Source organism: Ochotona princeps, chromosome 19 (assembly GCF_030435755.1).
Source record: "Ochotona princeps isolate mOchPri1 chromosome 19, mOchPri1.hap1, whole genome shotgun sequence".
Classification (NCBI taxonomy): domain Eukaryota; kingdom Metazoa; phylum Chordata; class Mammalia; order Lagomorpha; family Ochotonidae; genus Ochotona; species Ochotona princeps.
The window spans coordinates 22,501,739-22,519,916 of NC_080850.1; the positions used below are offsets into that span (position 1 = coordinate 22,501,739).

General features: G+C 47.8%; 1 protein-coding gene across 1 annotated transcript in view; it reads left to right on the plus strand.

Moving 5' to 3' along the window:
• The window catches only part of CCDC69 (coiled-coil domain containing 69), a 28,724-nt gene extending 11,596 nt beyond the window's left edge, over positions 1 to 17,128 (plus strand). Inside the window, exons 2-9 of the mRNA XM_058677865.1 lie at positions 2,234 to 2,303; positions 4,299 to 4,399; positions 6,369 to 6,456; positions 11,973 to 12,046; positions 12,802 to 12,903; positions 13,354 to 13,473; positions 14,647 to 14,744; positions 15,419 to 17,128. Coding sequence (XP_058533848.1) covers positions 2,234 to 2,303; positions 4,299 to 4,399; positions 6,369 to 6,456; positions 11,973 to 12,046; positions 12,802 to 12,903; positions 13,354 to 13,473; positions 14,647 to 14,744; positions 15,419 to 15,596 — 831 coding nt within the window. The 3' untranslated portion in view covers positions 15,597 to 17,128. The remainder of the gene's footprint in view (positions 1 to 2,233; positions 2,304 to 4,298; positions 4,400 to 6,368; positions 6,457 to 11,972; positions 12,047 to 12,801; positions 12,904 to 13,353; positions 13,474 to 14,646; positions 14,745 to 15,418) is intronic.
• Positions 17,129 to 18,178: the final 1,050 nt, after the last annotated feature.

The window sequence follows — 18,178 nt, forward strand, 5'->3', positions numbered from 1 at the left end:
AAAGAAGTCGAGGATGGGGCCCGCTGCGATAGCATAGTGGTTAAAGTCCTTGCCTTGCACAGGCCAGGATCCCATACAGGCGCCGGTTCTAATCCCGGCGGCCCTGCTTCCCATCCAGCTCCCTGCTTGTGGCCTGGGAAGGCAGTCGAGGATGGCCCAGAGCCTTGGGACGCTGCACCTGTTTGGGAGACCCAGAAGAGCTCCTGGCTCCTGGCTCCAGATTGGTTCATCTCCAGCTGTTGGGGAGTGAACCATCGGACGGAAGATCTTCCTCTCTGTCTCTCCTCCTCTCTGTATTCTGCCTTTCCAGTAAAAAAAAAATAATTAAAAAAAAATTTCATCATAAGGATGTTTCACTTGGGTCATTAACATTAATGCATTTGTAGATTAGCTAATGCTACACAGTAAACACAGTATGTTTGAAGGTACAATATAAAGAGGCTAACAAGGTTTTTTATGTATTTTTCATACTTTACATAGTGAATGCTTACCAATACTTTAACTGGAAGAAGATGCATACAACTATCCAAACATTAAGAAAATGAGGGGCTGATGTTTGGTGCTATGGCTAAGGTGCCACTTGGGACACCGCATCTCCAGAGTGTCTGGATTCCTGTCCCAGCTCCCCTTCTGAGTCCAGCGTCCTGCTAAGATGCACGCTAAGAGGTGGCAGGTGAGGGCTCAAGTGCCTGGGCCCCTGCCACCCATTCCCACTATCTGGATTCAGTCTGGTCCAGCTCCAACTCTTGTTGGGCATTGGGAAGTGACTCAGCAAATGGGAGTGCTCCCTCTCTCTGCCTTTCAAGTAAATGAAAATCTAGAAAAACGCCATTCTGAAGGCTTCATCCTGGGGGTGGTTTTGTTGGGATCTGGCGACTCCAGCCCCAGTCATGTCCTGCCGGTGGTTTGGAGCTGCTTGTGGAGAGTTCTCCCCCATTCTATACTTGTAATTTGGAAAAGGATGCTGTTTTGTGAGCTTAGGATCATATTTCAGATGACAAAACCTGAGACCTGGAGGTAGCCTGAAGAGATCCACTGAGACACCTTGGGATCTGTGTCCTTGCCACATTTCTCAAAACATCAGGCAATCATCCTATGCAATATTTCAGCTCTTAGAATTACCAGACATGGCAAGTGCATGATTTTCTATTTAATCCTGAAACAAGTTCATGAGGAAACCTAAGCCTAAAGGTCTTTTTTTTTTTAAAAAAGATTTATTTATTTTATTGGAAAGGCAGATACACAGAGAGGAGGAGAGACAGAGAGGAAGATCTTCCCTCCGATGATTCACTCCCCAAGTGAGCCGCAATGGCCGGTGTGCGCCGATCTGAAGCCGGGAACCTGGAACCTCTTCCGGGGAAGAGGAGAATAGCCAAGAGTGTTGAATGCTGTGGACTCATTGGGTCAAACCACCAGATCCCTCTTCCCCATGGAGTTTGAGAAGCCCAGGGCAGGACCTGCCCAAGTTCATAGCTCAACCAGGTATGGAATTCAGGCCTCTCTCCCCTAAGAGCGTCACCCCAGTTTGGCCTAACCAGGGTTGGTTCCTTCTTTCTGCAGCCCAGGGTGGTGAGGCTGGCTCCTGTCACTCCTGCAAGTTCCCATGGTGACAGCTTCCCTCCCTCACCTGAGCCAGGCTTTCTTCTTCCCCCTGGGAAGGGAGGCCCAAGTCTTCACCAGGATGGACCAAGGGTTAGTCAGGCCCACGTGGTTCCTAGGCAGGCTTGGGCCACCAGGCCCTGGGGAGGCCTCATGCACTCTGCCAGGGGCTTGCTTGTGCCAGGCTCTGGGAGTCAGGAGGAGCAAGAGCTGGCTGCTCTAGAAAACCTTCCTCCATGTGTCCTGTGGGATTCAGAGATATGCTTTCTGGTAGCCTTGCGGTATGTCATGAGGGTCATTTATGTAGCAATCACTTATAGCTCCTGGTTATTAAAAAGTGTTTCATAAAATTGGGTCTAGGCCCTGTTTATTTTCTTACCTTACATAAAAAAAAAAAAAAATCACCCTGGTGAAGACTCAGCCCTGCCTTTCCAGGGGAGAAGTCTGGCCCAGGCACCTCCATGGGAAGGGGCCCAAACACTTATTAGGGGAGGCAGCCTTATGTGGGCAGCCAGGGGGCAGGATCTGGTGTTATTGAAAGTTCAACTTATTCTTGGCAGACTTCGAGGGTAGTGGCCATCCTCACATTTACCTCTCACCCTCCACCCTCTCATCCTCATCTCATTTATTCTAGAAGCGCCAAGAACCAGATCAGCCACCAAGAGCAGAGTTCCAAGAACTAGGGCCCCTCAACAGGGACACAGGTGAGTAACCAACCCCTCACTGACCTCATCGACAAGGGTGATACATCTGCTCATATAGCTAAACCGTGTGTGTAGGTGGATTACGTTAGCAGGAATGTCAGGTCTGAAGCCAGGAAGGTGATCTTCCCTATTCAGGCCTGTGGGTCCCATACCTAAGAGTGTCACATGCAGTTCTGGAACATACGCTCACAGCAGGATCCAGAAAATCTGACATGGTTGTTGGGAAGGAGGGGAGGAGCAGGAGAAGATCAGGTTAGTGGAGAGCCCGCCCCATAGGAAGAGCTGAGGGAACAGAGTGTGTTCCACTGGGAAGAAGATAGGGCCGTAAAACAAAAGCCCTGCCCACGTGTCTGAAGTAGCCAAGTGGAGAAGAAAGGCGTGCCTTGTCCCCGTGACCCCGAGGTTGCTGTCCAGCCTTGAAGCCACAACAACACGCAGGCAGGATTCAGCTTGGCCTCAAAGAACTGCCTGTGAGGCTGTCAGTGTTAGCACCATCGGAGCTCTGCGGTGAAAGAATGAGCTGCCTGTCTCCTGAGGTGTTTCGTTACACCCGGAGTCTGTTGAGGGCAGTGTAGAGGAAATCCAAGTTGCCAGCAAGCAGCTGGACCAGAATTCAGAGCTTCTGCGAACTGACTGGTAGAAGAGCCCAGAGAACCTTCGACATGTGCCTGCAGAGGACACACTGACAAGCCAGTATCTCAGAGTGTGGGGCAAAGGAGCGGCACTTCCAGCAGGAGTGTGGGTTCTTAGTAAGCTGCTGTCCAGCTATGTCCTGTCTGCTGGCACAGACCTTGAGCACCAGCACTCATGCCTGATGGTTTCTGAGAATCTGAGGCTCTGTGTGTCTCAGTTTGCTCATCTGTGAAATGGGTATAACAAGGGTACCTGCCAGGGCACAATGGCTCAGTGGGTAAAATCCTCACCTTGCATGCACCTAGGAAAGCAGTAGGGGATGGCCCAAAGTCTTGGGACCCTGCACCCACATAGGAGACCCAGAAGATGCTCCTGACTGCTGGCTTTGGATTGGCTCAGCTCTGGCCATTGCAACCACTTGCAGAGTGAGCCAGCAGATGGAAGGTCTTTCTCTCTGGTTCTCTCTGTATATCTGCCTTTCCAATAAAAATAAATAAATCTTAAAAAAAAAAAAAAAAAGAGCACCCACTACAGTGGTTTGTTGTGAGGGTGAATTAAGTAATACCGTAAGGCTCTCAGCACTCCTGCCCTGTTTTACAAATTTTGTTTGTCATTGTTTTCTAATGTGTCAGTCTCAATAGCCTCGTGTTGTAGGTGCCATCATTCTGATTTCAGATGGATGTATTGGTTAACGAAGGTACAGAGGGGTGGTTCCTCTTTTAGGTCACACCCAGCATTTGTTAAAAAGTATTGGCAGGGCCGTGTTGGGGATCCCCTGAGCAAGGGCTAGGCTTCCTGTTTGTATCTCCTTCCTGCTTGCAGGCAGCCGCTCTGCCTGAAGCTGGGGAGATGCTAAGGATAAGGGAGTCACGTGTTCAGATGCCCACGGACTCCAGCAGGAATCCCAGTGACATCTTCAATAGGGAGCAACGAGGACTGTGGCCTGCAGAGGAGGCAACCGCCTCCCACCTTGACTGACAGAAGGCACACACCACCGTTTTTTAGATGCTTCAAGAAAAGTTGGCCGTCTGTGTTATTAAGAGCCAGGTTTCACGTTACTCCATCTCAGCAATGGATTTTCTTTTTTCTAGTGCAGAGTTCGGGTGGAGCAGACAGGACTTCGGAATGGGCTGAATCTTTCCTGTGGGTGGCCACACAGGACTCCCAGCTCCTGCCTTGAAGTAGGGTCTCCAATGCCACAGAGATTTGAGGAGCTGTCTCAATTGTCCCCAACTGAGACTGTCCTGGAAGTTGAAGCCAGGGTTCCCAGCCCCTTGCCCAGCCCCCCACTACCATTTTGCTGGTCCTGGTCTTATCTTGGTTGTGTGTTATTTCTTTTTACTTTCTCGCCTGCAATCACAGCTATCCAGTCCTGTGCACCCGAGGAGGCTGAGCAACTGCAGAAGGAAATCAGCAGAATTCTCCAGCAGCATGAAGAGGAAAGGAAGAATTGGGCTCAACAGGTATGTCACAATGACCCAGCTCCCCCTGCTACATTTGGTTTTTGTTTGTTTGTTTGTTTGTTTTTGTTTTTCTAAGGGAGTCCTTGACATGTTGCACACATGTGAAGGGGCTTTGATGTAGGTGTGGGAGATGTGTGTTATGGATAAATTATGGACAAAAGAAAACGTATTTTTAAATTGCTCTTTTCCGTAGACTTTTTGAAGACCCTTTGTAAGTGTATCCAGTCACTAGGTACCAGAATATTGGTTAAATCAAGCAGAGCAGGCAGCCACTCTCATAATACTGGTTGTTTAGTTAATAAGAGCCGAAGTTTATCCTATGGGCCTGACTTGTGGTTGGAGGGACTCTGGGACTAGTTCTGGCTGGTGAGTGGTGAAAGGAAGGACCAGCCTCATTTCTGGGCCAGGCATTTAATTGCTGGTTCATGAGTGTCGAGGCTTTTCTGTCTGGCTAAGTGACTGGCACAATTTGGAATAGCACCTGCTCCATAGACTGACTCTCCACCAGATGGTGGTCCCTGGATGGTGGAGCTGCTGTCCATGTGAGGTGGACACTCCCTGAATGCAGGATTGATCTTTTGTTCTGAGCCAATGAGGCTGTGCTATTATTGATTATGGCAGCATAATTCAGCCTATCCTGACTGAGACTAGAAGCCCACAGAAGGCAGCATTATGTACCACAGTATGAGTGCTGTGTAAAGGTTAGAGTGCTGGCCAACTATTTGTCAACAGTGCTTCTTGAAATGTGGGATCCAAGAAGGCTCTGTGAGCAGGTGACACTGAGGCTTTCAAAATTATTTGAAAATGAAAATGGAACCATGGCAGCCTGGATTAGTCACATGCCTGGACTATGAAAAACCAGGAGCAACTGCCGAAAAATTGTAGGTGTGTAGGAGGACATTGTGACCATAGGTCAGCGACTGTAGTCAGCGAGCACAGGATTACAGTTGATGGGACAACATTTGTATGATAAACAACTGAATGGATGTCTTGTGTGTGACTGATTGGATATCCTTTGCATGAGAACAACTGTATGGCTACCTTTTGTATACCTGATGAGATATCATTTGTATAAGAACAGTTGAGTAGGAAGTAATATACAAGGCAAAAGGACTTCCAAACTAAGGCATAGAAACAGTTGATGGTTCTGTTGATGAACTAAGTATCTCTACCCTAATCCTGTATGACCCTCAGCATATAAAGTCTGTTGCCCCTAATAAATTTTGGCTATTGATCATCAGTCAGTAGTCCAAGCGTGTTATTATCAGCTCCGTGCACCAAGTCCATCGCTGCAAGACAGCGACATAGGTGAACCGAGGCTGGAGAGATGTGAGGACAGAACTTGGCCCAGGCCAGGTCTTCCCTGTCCTCAGTCTGGCTCTTCCTCTCTCCCTGCCTCAGTTTCCTTCCTTACCAGAGGGAGGTGGTGGAGTGGTAGGGATGACCTTAGGATGATGCGCAGTGGTTTTTCCTCTAAGTCATTTTGATTGGTTATTCTAAATTACAAATATAATGCAAGCTCATTATGTGTTTTTAAAAAGATTTATTTTACTTATTTGAAAGGCAGAGTGACAGAGAATCTTCTATGCACTGATTGACTCTGCAAATGACTGCAGTAGCCCAGGCTGGGCCAAGTAGAACCAGGAACTTGGAACTCCATTCATGTCTTACACATGAGTAGCAGGGAACAGTTAGCCCTACCTGAAGTAAAATGTACGCCCGGAAGTGGAACTGTCAGTTGGGATTGGAAGACTCCTAGTCCCTCCCTGCCTGCATGTGGCTCTGGGAAGCCCCCTTGCCAGCCCTCAAGGAGTCCAAGTCAGCCTTGGAAGTCTTCTGTCCCCTCTGGTTGTGCCATTCCTGTCACAAGGGGGTGGGTCTCTTATCGCCAAGGTGCTTGGGTGGGTGAGAGATGACTTGTGCTGCCTCTGCCCACTCTTCACTCCTGCTTGCGACCCTGCGCCCCCAGGTGGAGAACGAGAGGGAGCTAGAGCTTCAGAAGAGACTGGAGGAGCAGCGAAGAGTCCTGGAAGGAAAGCAGGACGAGGCCCTGCGAGGTAAGGATGGAGATGCTCCACAGCTGGTTCCGCCCACCCTGTCCCTGAGGCCTTCTGCAGGCTCCTCCCTCCTACTGGAGTCGGCCAGGTCCTGGGCCCTGGAAGGGTGACAGATTTTCTTTGGTGGGTCGTGGCCTGAAAGTCTGGTATTATATTTTATTTTATTTTTAAACCTAGTTTAGAAATTTTTTTTAAAGCAATACATATGTACTAAAGAGCATCTGGAAAAATACAATTTTAAAATGTTCATATCCATCCCAACAATGCCAGTCTTAGAGTTCATGATTGAGTTAAATGTTTGCCTTAAAATGACTTTTTCTTTCTTTTTTATCACCTAATATGCTCATCACAGAAAATTTAGAATCTTGGGCCAACACTTGCAATGCCAGCATCCAAAAGGGAGGGCAATTTAAGTCCCAGCTGTTCCCTTTCCGATTCAGCTCCCTTCTAACGTGCCTGGAAAGGCATTAGAGGATGGCCACATACCAGGGACACCCAGCTGAAGCTCCTGGCTTTGGCCTGCTCCAGTCCCAGCAGTTGCAGCCATTTGAGAAACAACTAGTGGATGGAAGATCTCTATCTCCCATTTCTCTATCTCTTTCTATGGCTCTGCCTTTCAGATAAATAGATAAATCATTAAAACAAGAAAAGAAAATTAGGATCTATAGATGAAAGAGAAAGATCTTCCAGGATAATGATGAGAGCCTCATTCTCTGGAGCTGTGACCCTTGGATGGGGCTCCCAGCTAGCTGCACCACTCACACCCTGAATAAACTTGAAAAAGTTCCTTTACCTCCCTAATAGGGTATTTGTGCACATTAAACAGTTCAGTGAAAGATAGAGACAGAATTTAGAGCAGTGCAAATACTTAGCAAATAATTGCTACAACTTATTATCTTACTCTTGAGCAAGTTAAAATCGTGTGTCATTGCACGCAGAGCCAGCCACTGCTACCCTTCGATTGTCCTGTTTCTTTTCCTGTGTATGGATTATATATCTGCACACACACACACACACACACACACACACACTGGGGAAAGGAAGGGGATGCACTGATCTTCTCACTTGGAGTTACACTTGCATCCTGTCATTTTGTCTGCTGTAAAATAAGTTTCAGTAACTGCACAGCATCCCAACGTGCTCTCTAATTCATTTAACCTCATCTCTTTGCTTAGGCATTTAGGGGATTCCAACACTTTTGCCATTGTTACTAATGCAGCAAATCATTGCACTTGCACAGAGAACCCCATTTTTAAAATATCTCTGGCACATTCATGGCTTTATCCTTAGAATAACATCCCAGTAGGATTAGTGTGGAAAAGCATATGTATCATCCATGGTAAAGCAGGTGTTAAGTTTCACATTGATGACAGCACACTCAGTGCTATGCTGCTATCACTACTGTCCACTTTGAGGACACTGTTGAAACCCCCAAAGGAAGCTTTATACCCAAAAGGCAACCTCTCTATCCCCTGACCCTGCTCCCTACCCCCAGCCCTCAGTGGCCACCATTTTACTGTCTGTCTCCATGTTCTTGTCCATTCTGGACCCTCACGTAGATGAAGTTGTACAGTTGTAAACCCCTACGGGTGGCTGCCTTCACCCAGCACCTTATGTCCCAGGCCCATTGGGGTTACATCAGGCGCTGTGTTCCATTGCTTTGGGGTTAAGTCCTATTGCATTCAGCAGTCGTTGGACACCTGGGCTGTCTGCACTGCCCCTAGCCTCTGTGAATAGCACCTGCTTGAACAGCTGTTTTCAGTTCCCCTGGGTCTGCAGCCAGGAGTTGCTGGGTCATATGCTAATTCTGCACTGTACTTTTGAGAAACCACCAAACTCTTTGCCCAGCAGCTGCTGCACTTCACATTCATTCCCTTCAGCAAGGCTTGTGGGTTCCGATTGCTCCATAACCTTGTCAACACTTATTGTGTTCTATTCTTCTTTTATTGCCATTCTAGTGGGTGTAAAATGGTATCACTTTGTGGTTTTGATTTGCTTTTCCCTAAAGACTAATATTGTTAAGCCTCTCTTCACGTACTTATAGACCACTGTTTAGAGAAGGTTAGCGCATATTTTGACACAATTCAAGTTTACCTCAAAACTGCCATACTGATTTTATCTTTTCTCAACAGTATTTGCATAACTTTTTTTCCAAAAATAATGTATCATTTTGAAACACAGTTGTGATCATTTATATGTAAAATATTTTATCCTGTTATTTCCATTCAGCAATGCTTTCCTAAGTCATTATACTGCTGTTAAAACATCTACAATGGCTAGAATATATCATTCCTGGTTTTCCTTATTTGCAGTGTGTCCAAACGTGTAGATTTTAGTTTTTGTAACGAACACTACCTTAAGTGCCTTTTGCATAAAGATATGCCCACTATGCCCTCAGATCTCCCTGAAATGGAACACTATAACTGAGGCCTAAACAGTTTTAAGAATCTTGAGACATTGCAATATTAGCAGAAAACATTATGACATGGAATTAAAGCCCTTGCCTGGGAATTTGAAGAGTCGCATTTTAGTATTAGCACATCTTGCTATAAACTGCATTGGTGTCATGATTAGCATTACAACATGTTGTCCTATTGCAAAAGCCAGGTGGGAGAGGATTACCTGTCAGAATTCTTTCACAGTTATTTTAAAATTGCTTATCACAGATGAACAATCTTCAAAAAGTTCATTGGAAGTACACATAACAAAAATGCTATGCATGAATATAACATCTTTTGTACCAAAATCAACTTATACTTTTTATTGTTTATAAGATTGATTGACTTGTTTGAAAGGCAGAGTTAAACAGAGACATGGAGAGAGAACTTCAACTACTGGTTTACTCCACAAATGATCAGAATGACCAGGAACTTCATTCAGGTTTCCTGGATGCAGGGTGCACAGACCATCCGGTGCTGCATTCCCAGGCATACCAACAGGGAGCTGGATTGGAAGTGCAGCAGGCAGACAGGATGCTAGCGTTTCAGACGACAGCTTAACTTGCTGAACCACAGTAGCAGTCACACATGTGTGGATTGTCATGGTTGTGATTGCAGACAAAATGCAAAAACAGTTTCATCACCCACTTAAAACCCTCTAAGACTAATTTCTGTGCTGATATCCTCCCTTAAGCCAACCCCTGTCGATCACATTTGATTTGATCTGTTCTCCTCATTCTAGTTTGCCTTTTGGAAGCTATTGTAAAAATGAATGATACTGACTTTTTAAAATGATCTTGGCTTTCTTCACTTACTGTGATTTAAACTGTTGTGTCTCCATAAGCCACTCTTCCATTGCTGAGTTGTATTTTGTTTACTCGTTCACTTACAAGACTTTTGGGTTGCTTCCAGCTTGGAGAGCTGCTCTAAAAAACATGTGCAGGGTGTGTGTGTGTGTGTATGTGTGTGTTTTGTTGCAGAATCAAGCTTTCATTGCTAATGGCTAAATACAATTGGGTTGATAGGTCATATAAAAAGTGCGTGTCTAGCTTTATGAGAAGTGGCTAACCAGTTTTGCTGAGTGACTACCACTTTACATTACCCTCAGTGTCCTGTGGATTTCACAGTTCCTTCCTCTTGCCAAACTTCTTGTTGTTACTGTGTGTTATTTTAGCTGTTCTAATGTATGTGCAGGGATACTGTGTTTATTCACTGCCTACATATCCTTTTTGGACAAATGTCTGTTCAAGCCTTGTTCCTGTTTTATTTACATGGCTTATTTATTTGTTTGAGGGGCCTGCACTGTGGAATAGTGGGTAAAGTTGCCATCTACAGCAGTAACATCCTATACAGGCACTGGTTTGATTCCTGGCTGCTCTGCCTCCAATATAGCTCCTTGCTAATGTTCCTGGGAAAGCAGCAGCAGATGGGCCAAGTGTTCTCTGCAACTCTGTCTTTCAAATAAATAAATAAGCATTTTTTTTAAAATGAAAGAGAGAGAGAGATTGAGATTTTCCATCCATTGATTCACTTCTCAAATGGCTACAGTGGCTGGAGCTAGACTGATCCGAAGCCCGAAGCCAGGAGCTTTCTTTGGGTCTCCCGTGTGTGTGTGTGGCCCAAACACTTGGACCGTCCTCTGCTGCTTCCCCAGGTGCATTAATAGGGAGCTGGTTAGGAAGTGAAACTGCAAGGATTTGATTTGATGTTCATATTGGATGCTGACGTTACAGGTAGCGGCTTAATTCACTTCACCACAAGGCCGAACCCTCCCTGGAGCATTTTTTATTGAGTGCCTTAAAGACTCTTCATTATTATGCCATCTGTGGCATCTCATATTGGCACCGAAGGAATGTCTTTTCTTAGACAAGCTGATATTTCCCTGTTTTACTCTGAGCAATTTTGGATGCACCCTGTACATGTTTAATATTGCAACACAAAAAATCCTGGGTTTTGTTTAAATCTGCTGGTTTTTCTGTTGTTCTTGCCCAATCTGCCACTACCATCTATTTTCCCATCAGATTTCATTGCTACATCCATCAAGTCCAACTCAATAAAGCTTATTGCCTCCATCTTAGCTGGAATGAGAGAGCCTGTCATGATAAATGAACAAATTCAGCCTATTTTTCATAAAAAAATAAAAGCAAAAATACTAGGGCTATAACTTGTATTCAGCTGGTCCTAGCTTCTGACCACTGTAGCCTATTGATATTACTGAACATTCTTTTCTATGTCACTACTCTATATCTGGCCTCTTGACTCAATTAAACTTTCCTCTCTTGTCCTCTCTTTTTCCTTTTATTTTGTATCTTTTTTTTCCCTTTCCTGTCCATTGATTAGTCATTCCCTCTTGGCTCCTTTTAGCTGAAATATAGGTGGAATTTTCCCAATGGGTTTTGGTGGAAGACGGGGGATGCTAAGCAGAATTGCACTGACTTGGGAATGTTGATAGTTCCAGCTCTAGATAACATTGTCCTGTCAGGAAAGTCCTCATCTGTCCTTCCTTCCTGTGACTCTCAAATCACACCTAACAGGCAACCACACCAGACTTTTGGAACCCATTTCACAAGTTTAAGATGTTTGATGTGATCTTCTAAAACCTTGGTTTAGAGAAGCAGAGGCAGAGCCAGTTGAATCTGGCCACAACTCCGACATACTTACCACAACTTTGTGCTTTGGTTGACAACCCAATGATTTAATGGTTTTGTGAAGTGGCCAACCCAGTTTACAAAGCAATGGCCCCATACGTTTTCCATGACCTTGTGGGTCTGTGGTGGAAAAAAAAAAAAACTGCTACAAGATCTTTGGATCTTAGCCACAGTGGGGTATGGGTGACATGCACAATCTGGTAGGGTTCTCCATTCTTCCCAGGGTATAAGTTATTTCTGTATCCCTGAGCAGAAATAGTGTATTTCTGGCAAACCCCCCACACAAATCTAGGTGAGAGAAGGATGAGTAAGAACATCCCCACTCGTTTGCCTGCTCAGGGCCCCCGCTGATCACCTAGATCATTCTGGCCCTAAAGAAGCCTGGGCTCTGAGAAATGTCTGAGCTTATGGAGGTCTCTTTTCCCTGCAGTTCTCCAGGCCTCACATGAACAAGAGAAAGAAGCCCTTACCCACTCCTTCCAGAAGGCCAAAGCCGCCCTGCAGGTGAGAAGGACTAGGCTGTGTCCATGTGAAGGGGAGAACTGGCAGGAAGGCAGTACAGAATCCCAGGGCAGCATAACTATTGGCCTTGACCTAAGCATGAAGGACTTGGGTGTCTTCTGTGAACCCAAGTCTTTCAGTATGGTGACTGGGATATTAGCATAAGGGGACTTGTTTGAGATGAGATTTATGTTCCCAAGTACTGTCAAGGGGCTTTTGGTCACTGCTTGGGCCATAGTGTAACTAGACTATTCCTGTGGAGGAAGGGAAGAAAAATGAAAGGCCTTAAGAGGCCCAGGCTGCCTGGAAGTGAGAGAGGAGGTGAGGCTTGAGCTATGGCAAGGGCTAGAAGAGGAGAGCACATGGGCTGTTGTGAGAGGGTAACTCTGTCCCAAAGGTCAAGGTTAAGGTGGAGGAAATTCTTGGTAAGGAAGTTGGGAGAGAAGAATGTGCCTTGAAATTAAAGGAAGAGTTCATGGAAGCTAGCAGAGTTGAGACGAACAGTTCATGGAACATGATTAAATGGGCTTTGAATGACAGGTTAACCCTGATGTTGATTACCAAGACTCAGTCTCTAGGTATGGGAAGCCATCAAAGGCAGTGTAGCAAGAGGCTGGACTGAAGTAGATTCATCCTGCATTATTATGGTCGGGGAGATCAAAGACAGGTTGAAGAACTCAAAACTCTTCCCACTTCGGATGGGGTAAAGCCCACCTACAGCCAGGCTTTGACCGTCTTTCTCCTGCCTACTTCTCCAGGAAACCATAGAGGGACTGACCTCTCAGCTAGAGGTCTTCCAGGGCAAGATGAAGAGGGTGGAGGAGTCCATTCTGAGCCGAGACTATAAGAAGCATATCCAGGTAAGTAGCTGTGCACCTGCAGGCCTTTTCTTCAATCTTCAGAAAGGTCAAGGTCAGGCAACAGGGAAGTCTAGCCCCTCTTCAAGGGCAAGGCCCCAACCTGACACCCTTACCCTCTCAAGAGTTTGGAGGCAAGAAGGAGATAGTAAGGCTCAGGGGGAGACACGTGGAGTAGCAGGGGACACAGGCCCTGGGCTCAGAGCTGGGTACAAATAGCCAGTCTCATTGGCACAAGCCACTCACCTACCCTAACTGCACTTTCCCCTGTCTGTGAAGGAGCCTGTTTGCAAGGTTGTTACTGGGGTAAAATGAGGTAAAGCCATGAGCCAAGAGAAAGAGGCAATTTGTAAGTGTCCAACTGTGGATTGGTAGCAGAATGGGGGAAGAGAGAGGGAGCCCGTGCCCTGCTTTGCGTACCATCTGATGAGATCACACTGTGTCCCCATCTAGGTCTATGGGAGCCCCAGCCAATTCTGGGAGCAGGAGCTGGAGAGCCTGCACTTTGTCATTGAGATGAAGAATGAGTGCATCCACGAGCTGGACAAGCGACTGCTCCTCATGGAAGCTGTGGTCTGTGACAGGGCGAGGCAGGCGAGGCGGGCAAGGCTGGGGCCTGACTTCTGCCCTTTGGGTGTTTGCTCAGCACAGTGCCCTGGGAGGGAAGGAGAGTGGAGGGAAGTGCTTGGAGGATGCCCTGGATTGTTCCAACCAGGCTTTCATCTCCTGCCCATGCTGCCCAGCTGGGGCCAGGCTGTTGCTGGTCTGGGTTGTGCAGTGGCTCTTTGTCACATGGGCACTATGCTTTTCTTGGTTTCTTATGTTGCTGTCACTTGTGTGATGTTGGCGCTGGTATCCTGGCTCTTCAGAAGGGACTGGCAGATGTCATATGTCAGGCAGGACCTACTCAAGGAGGCAATCCTGAAAGGTCAGACAGATGCGGGAGGCCAGCATAGACAAGAACAAGGGCTAGGGAGCTGTGGACATGGGAGACACAGGTGGCCCTGTCCCTGACAGAGGAGCCAGAAACCCAGAGCCAAATCTGAACAGAGTTTGTGTGGCTCTGGGAGAAATCTCGCCGGCCTCTGAAAGATACATGCACTCTGTTTTAAGCAGACTGTCTCACTTCGTCCATATAAAGTCTGTGAAAGCTGCTTTGGGGAAAAGCATAAAGGACAAACAACTTTACTTATATAGATCTTATTCTTCTGGCTTCTGGCAACACAAAACATCCTGTCTTGTGAATAATGATGTGATGTGACATGATGAGGGCTGCATTCTTTATTTACCTTTAAGGATTTATTTATTTGAAAGGCAGAGTAAGAGAAATCTTCCATAGGCAGGTTCACTGCCCAAATGCCTGCAGTATCTTGGACTGGACTAGGCTGGAATCACATGGAGGGCAGAACCCCAGACACATTAGCAGGGAGCTGGATGGAAAACATGGAGCATCCAGGACTCGGACCCGGCACTCTAATATGGAATGCAGCCAACCCAAGCAGTGGCTTAACTAAGCAGTGTACCACAAAGCCTGTCACATATATTCTTTTTCAGGCATTTTCCTGTGGCAAAATTAAAAAGCTGACAGCCCTTTGTTAACGCCTATTTCTTTAAATGTTTATCGTGTTGCTCTGTGAAATGTCACATGTAATCCAGAACATGTCAGTGTTTCCAGGACCACAGATAAGAGAGCGGTGACAGCACGCACCATGGCAGCTTCCTGAGCACAGTCTGATTTTGTTACAGAAAGAAAAAAATCTGGTGCTGGAGGAGAAAATCACAACCCTGCAGCAGGAGAATGAGGACCTGCACGTCCGCGCCCGGAACCAAGGACTCTTGTCCAGGTACTGCCTGCCCCCTGGAGCCTCCACCCCTAACTTTTTTGTTTTGTTTTGTTTTGTGCCAAGCTCTCCAGTTGGGAGGGCCTGGGTGGAGCCTGGGGAAGGGGTTGACTAGTGGTCTCTGGTGCTTGTTTAGGGTTCTGACTCCTCTTGTCTTGAAAGTTGGGAAAACCCGGACCAGTTCTGTCTGAAAACTGGATTCCCAGTGCCCAATTAGTACTTGTTCGTATCCATCCTAGCTGAATGGGCTCCCCAGGAAGGCCCAGCAAAGACCAGCCCCGTAGAGCTGAATGGGCCTAACGTGGAATGCATTAGCGCTAAGGGCTGAGTCTGCCAGAACAAGTGTCCTGTGTTGGTCTTCACTAATGAAATCCTTTACCTATTCTTTCACCTGATCTTCTGGTCCATCCAAGAGCTGGATTCTTTTGCTATTGTTCCCATTTTGTAGAGGAGGACCCTAAAATTCAGTGAGAGCCGACTACTGGTCCAAGATCACGCTGTTAAGTGGGGGAGGAGGGGTTTGGAGCAGCCGTGAGCTGTTGGCCTGCAAGACCCAGCTCTTTAGTCACCACGCAGGCCAACATTGAGGGTGGTGGGGTCTCAGGAAGGCCAAGGATGGGATGGCCCTGCAAGAGCTGTGCCCAGGAAGCCATCTGGCTCTGTGTGTTTCCTGACAGACAGCTCTCAGAGGACCTGCTTCTGGCCCGCGAGACTCTGGAGAAGGAGTCGCAGTTGCGGCGACAGCTACAGCAGGAGAAGGAAGAGCTGCTGTACCGGGTCCTGGGGGCTGACGCCTCCCCTGCTTTCCCCCTGGCCTCTGTGCCCGCAACCGAGGTCTCCTTCCTGGCCACCTAGGCCATGGGCTCTCTCTCCAAGGACTTTGTGGAGAAGACTGCTGGAGCCACCTGCTCTGCTCCCGGGAAAGAAGGAGGCGGGGATGAGATGAAGAGCCCTGGGGAGTGTGGGTCACCTAGGATCCCCTAGGGGACTTTGCAGGCCCCAGAAGTGCTTTCCCTCGACTTGGTCCAGGGAAGAAACAAATCAGGGAGGTCCTGAGACTGCTCCCAGGGTGATCCCTGTCCCATTGACCAGCCAGCAGAAGAGGAGATGCTCCCAGGCCCAGTTTGTTGATTCTGTCTTATCAGTCTCTTCCAGCTGTGCCCATCTGCACCCTGGCCTTGTCCTAATCTCAGTTTACCCTTACTCTAGGATGATTGGGGCAACTGGCCAAATGATTCCAGGTCACTGCAGTGTCCCCTTCTCAGATGTCTGAAGGTCAGGCTAGGGTTAGCAGCAGGAACACCAAGCAAAGCCTGCCAGTCAGAAATGAAACTGGGCAAGGTGAGAGCTGGGAGGCAGTCCCTGGATGCCATAGGCATCCAAACCAGCCACAGTGTCACTGTGGTGCCAGTCGGTTCGGCCCGGGGACCACGACCTGAGCTCCTCTACCTTCACCAGGCCTGGCTCATCTCCTCAGCCCTCCTGGTCCCTCCGGCTCGTGCCACCTGGGCCCCAAGGTATGTGTACCCTCAATAGTCAGAGCTGGAGTCCCAGCCCTCTGCAGAGGAGGCATCCATGAGGAGTGGCCCCTATACTTGGGACTGCAACTCCGCTGCCATCCAGCCTCAGCCTTAGTCCCTGCCTCTCCTTTTTCCTGCTCTCTGCCTTAACTTCTCTTCCTCCCACTCCCAACCCAGCCCCAGGCTCCCACATGGCCTGGAATTCCCTGCTGCAGCGGGAATGGGTGGCTGGAGCTCCTCACCCAAACAGGGTCACCCATCCCAACAAACTGTACACTTCACATTCTTGTCAGGAAGCTTCAGGCTGCCTGGAGGTCACTGGTCACTTCCCTGCACAGAACTTTTTCTTCCAAAGGTTTGTGCAGTCTCCTTCCCCTGATCCCATGCACTTCTCTCACACACCCCACACCCTCTTCTCCTCAGCAGGTTCACAGGTCCTGTCGCTGAAGCAAACCAAGGTCACTGGCACCAAAAGACCTCTAGGCTTCCCAGCTTCAGCGTCAGGCCTTGGGCTGATAAGATAGGAAGAATCAGCCTGTGCTTTGATCAGTTTTACAAGGACATTGTCCATAACTGCCTTCTTCAGTCCACTGGACATGGTCTCCTCCCATTTCTGGCCCTTGAAATTCAGGTGTGATGGATGTTGAGCAGGGAACATGTGCTGAGCTGCCTCTGGAGACGCGGTCTGTCCAGGCTATGTGGAAGCCTGGAGGACAGCTGCAGATGGGAGCATGTGTGCACTTGTTTGTGCAACTTTCTCCAAAGTACATCTGAGAAGCCAGTTCATGGGACATCTACAGCCATGATCTGATGAAAGAAAGAACCAGTGGCCGTGTCTTTTTGGGAAATAAAGAGATATGCAACTTGCAGGACATCTCAGAACCTTCAATATGCCAATGTGCATTGCAAATCTTGAAGCAGAGAGCAAAATGTCCAGCACTTTCCAAACTTCTTCAGCCAAGCTTTAATCCCCTCCTCCGTACCCCTGTTATTCTGCAAGCACTGTAGGCTGTGGAGTGCATGTTAAAAGGCATGAATTTATCTGAAAGAGGCCAGGGCTGGGGAAAGAACAAGCTGTGGGAAATGCAGTGTCCCTCATGTATCTTGTGGCTAGCTGGACTAGATCAATTGTGGTCATAATATCCCTCTGGCCAGGCAAGTTATGGAAACTAACAAGAGCATGCTGAATCTTATTTATTTGGTTTCTATGTTTTTCTAGGAGAGGACTAAGAACTTCTGCCATTTGTTTTGTTTTGAATAAATCCTGGGGCCTCAGTGGCCCACCAGCAGTTCTGGGCTCCCTCCTCAGGGCCTGGAACCCAGCAGCCCTGGCTTTTTGCCTGAGGTTGGGAGAAGACCAGATGGAAAGATGGCTTTCAGATGGGGTGAAGTGAGGCAGAGGATTCAGGGCTCGAATGAGAAGGTATTTACTGTTCTGTGGGGGTACTGGAAATGCTGAGGTCCCTACAAGAACTGACCCCCTGCTCTAGCCAGGGAGGAATTTAGGAAGGGACTGGGGAGACCCTAGGGCTTTGAGTCACACAGACCTGGGTGGTGGCTGATGCGGTATCCTGCGGGTTGATGACCTAGCAGGTATAGATACCATCATCCCTGGCTCGAGCCTCTTGCACATAAAGGGCTCTCCCTGTCACTTGCTGTACCTGGTCCTCCCAGTGGACCACATCAGACTGCTCACAGCTGTACAGGGGCCAGCCCAGCTGCCAGGGACCAAAATAACTGTCCATCAGATGCCATCTCTGCCTTGGGTCCCAGCAGGTGAGAACTGTGTATCCTTCCAGGGAGAGGGAAGTGACTTGCTCAAGGTCACACTTTGTCCTAGTGCCAGAGCAAGCCTTCAGGGCCAAGTTCTTGGTGAAAAATCACTCAGCTTCTCAGGCCATGAAGCCTGCACATACG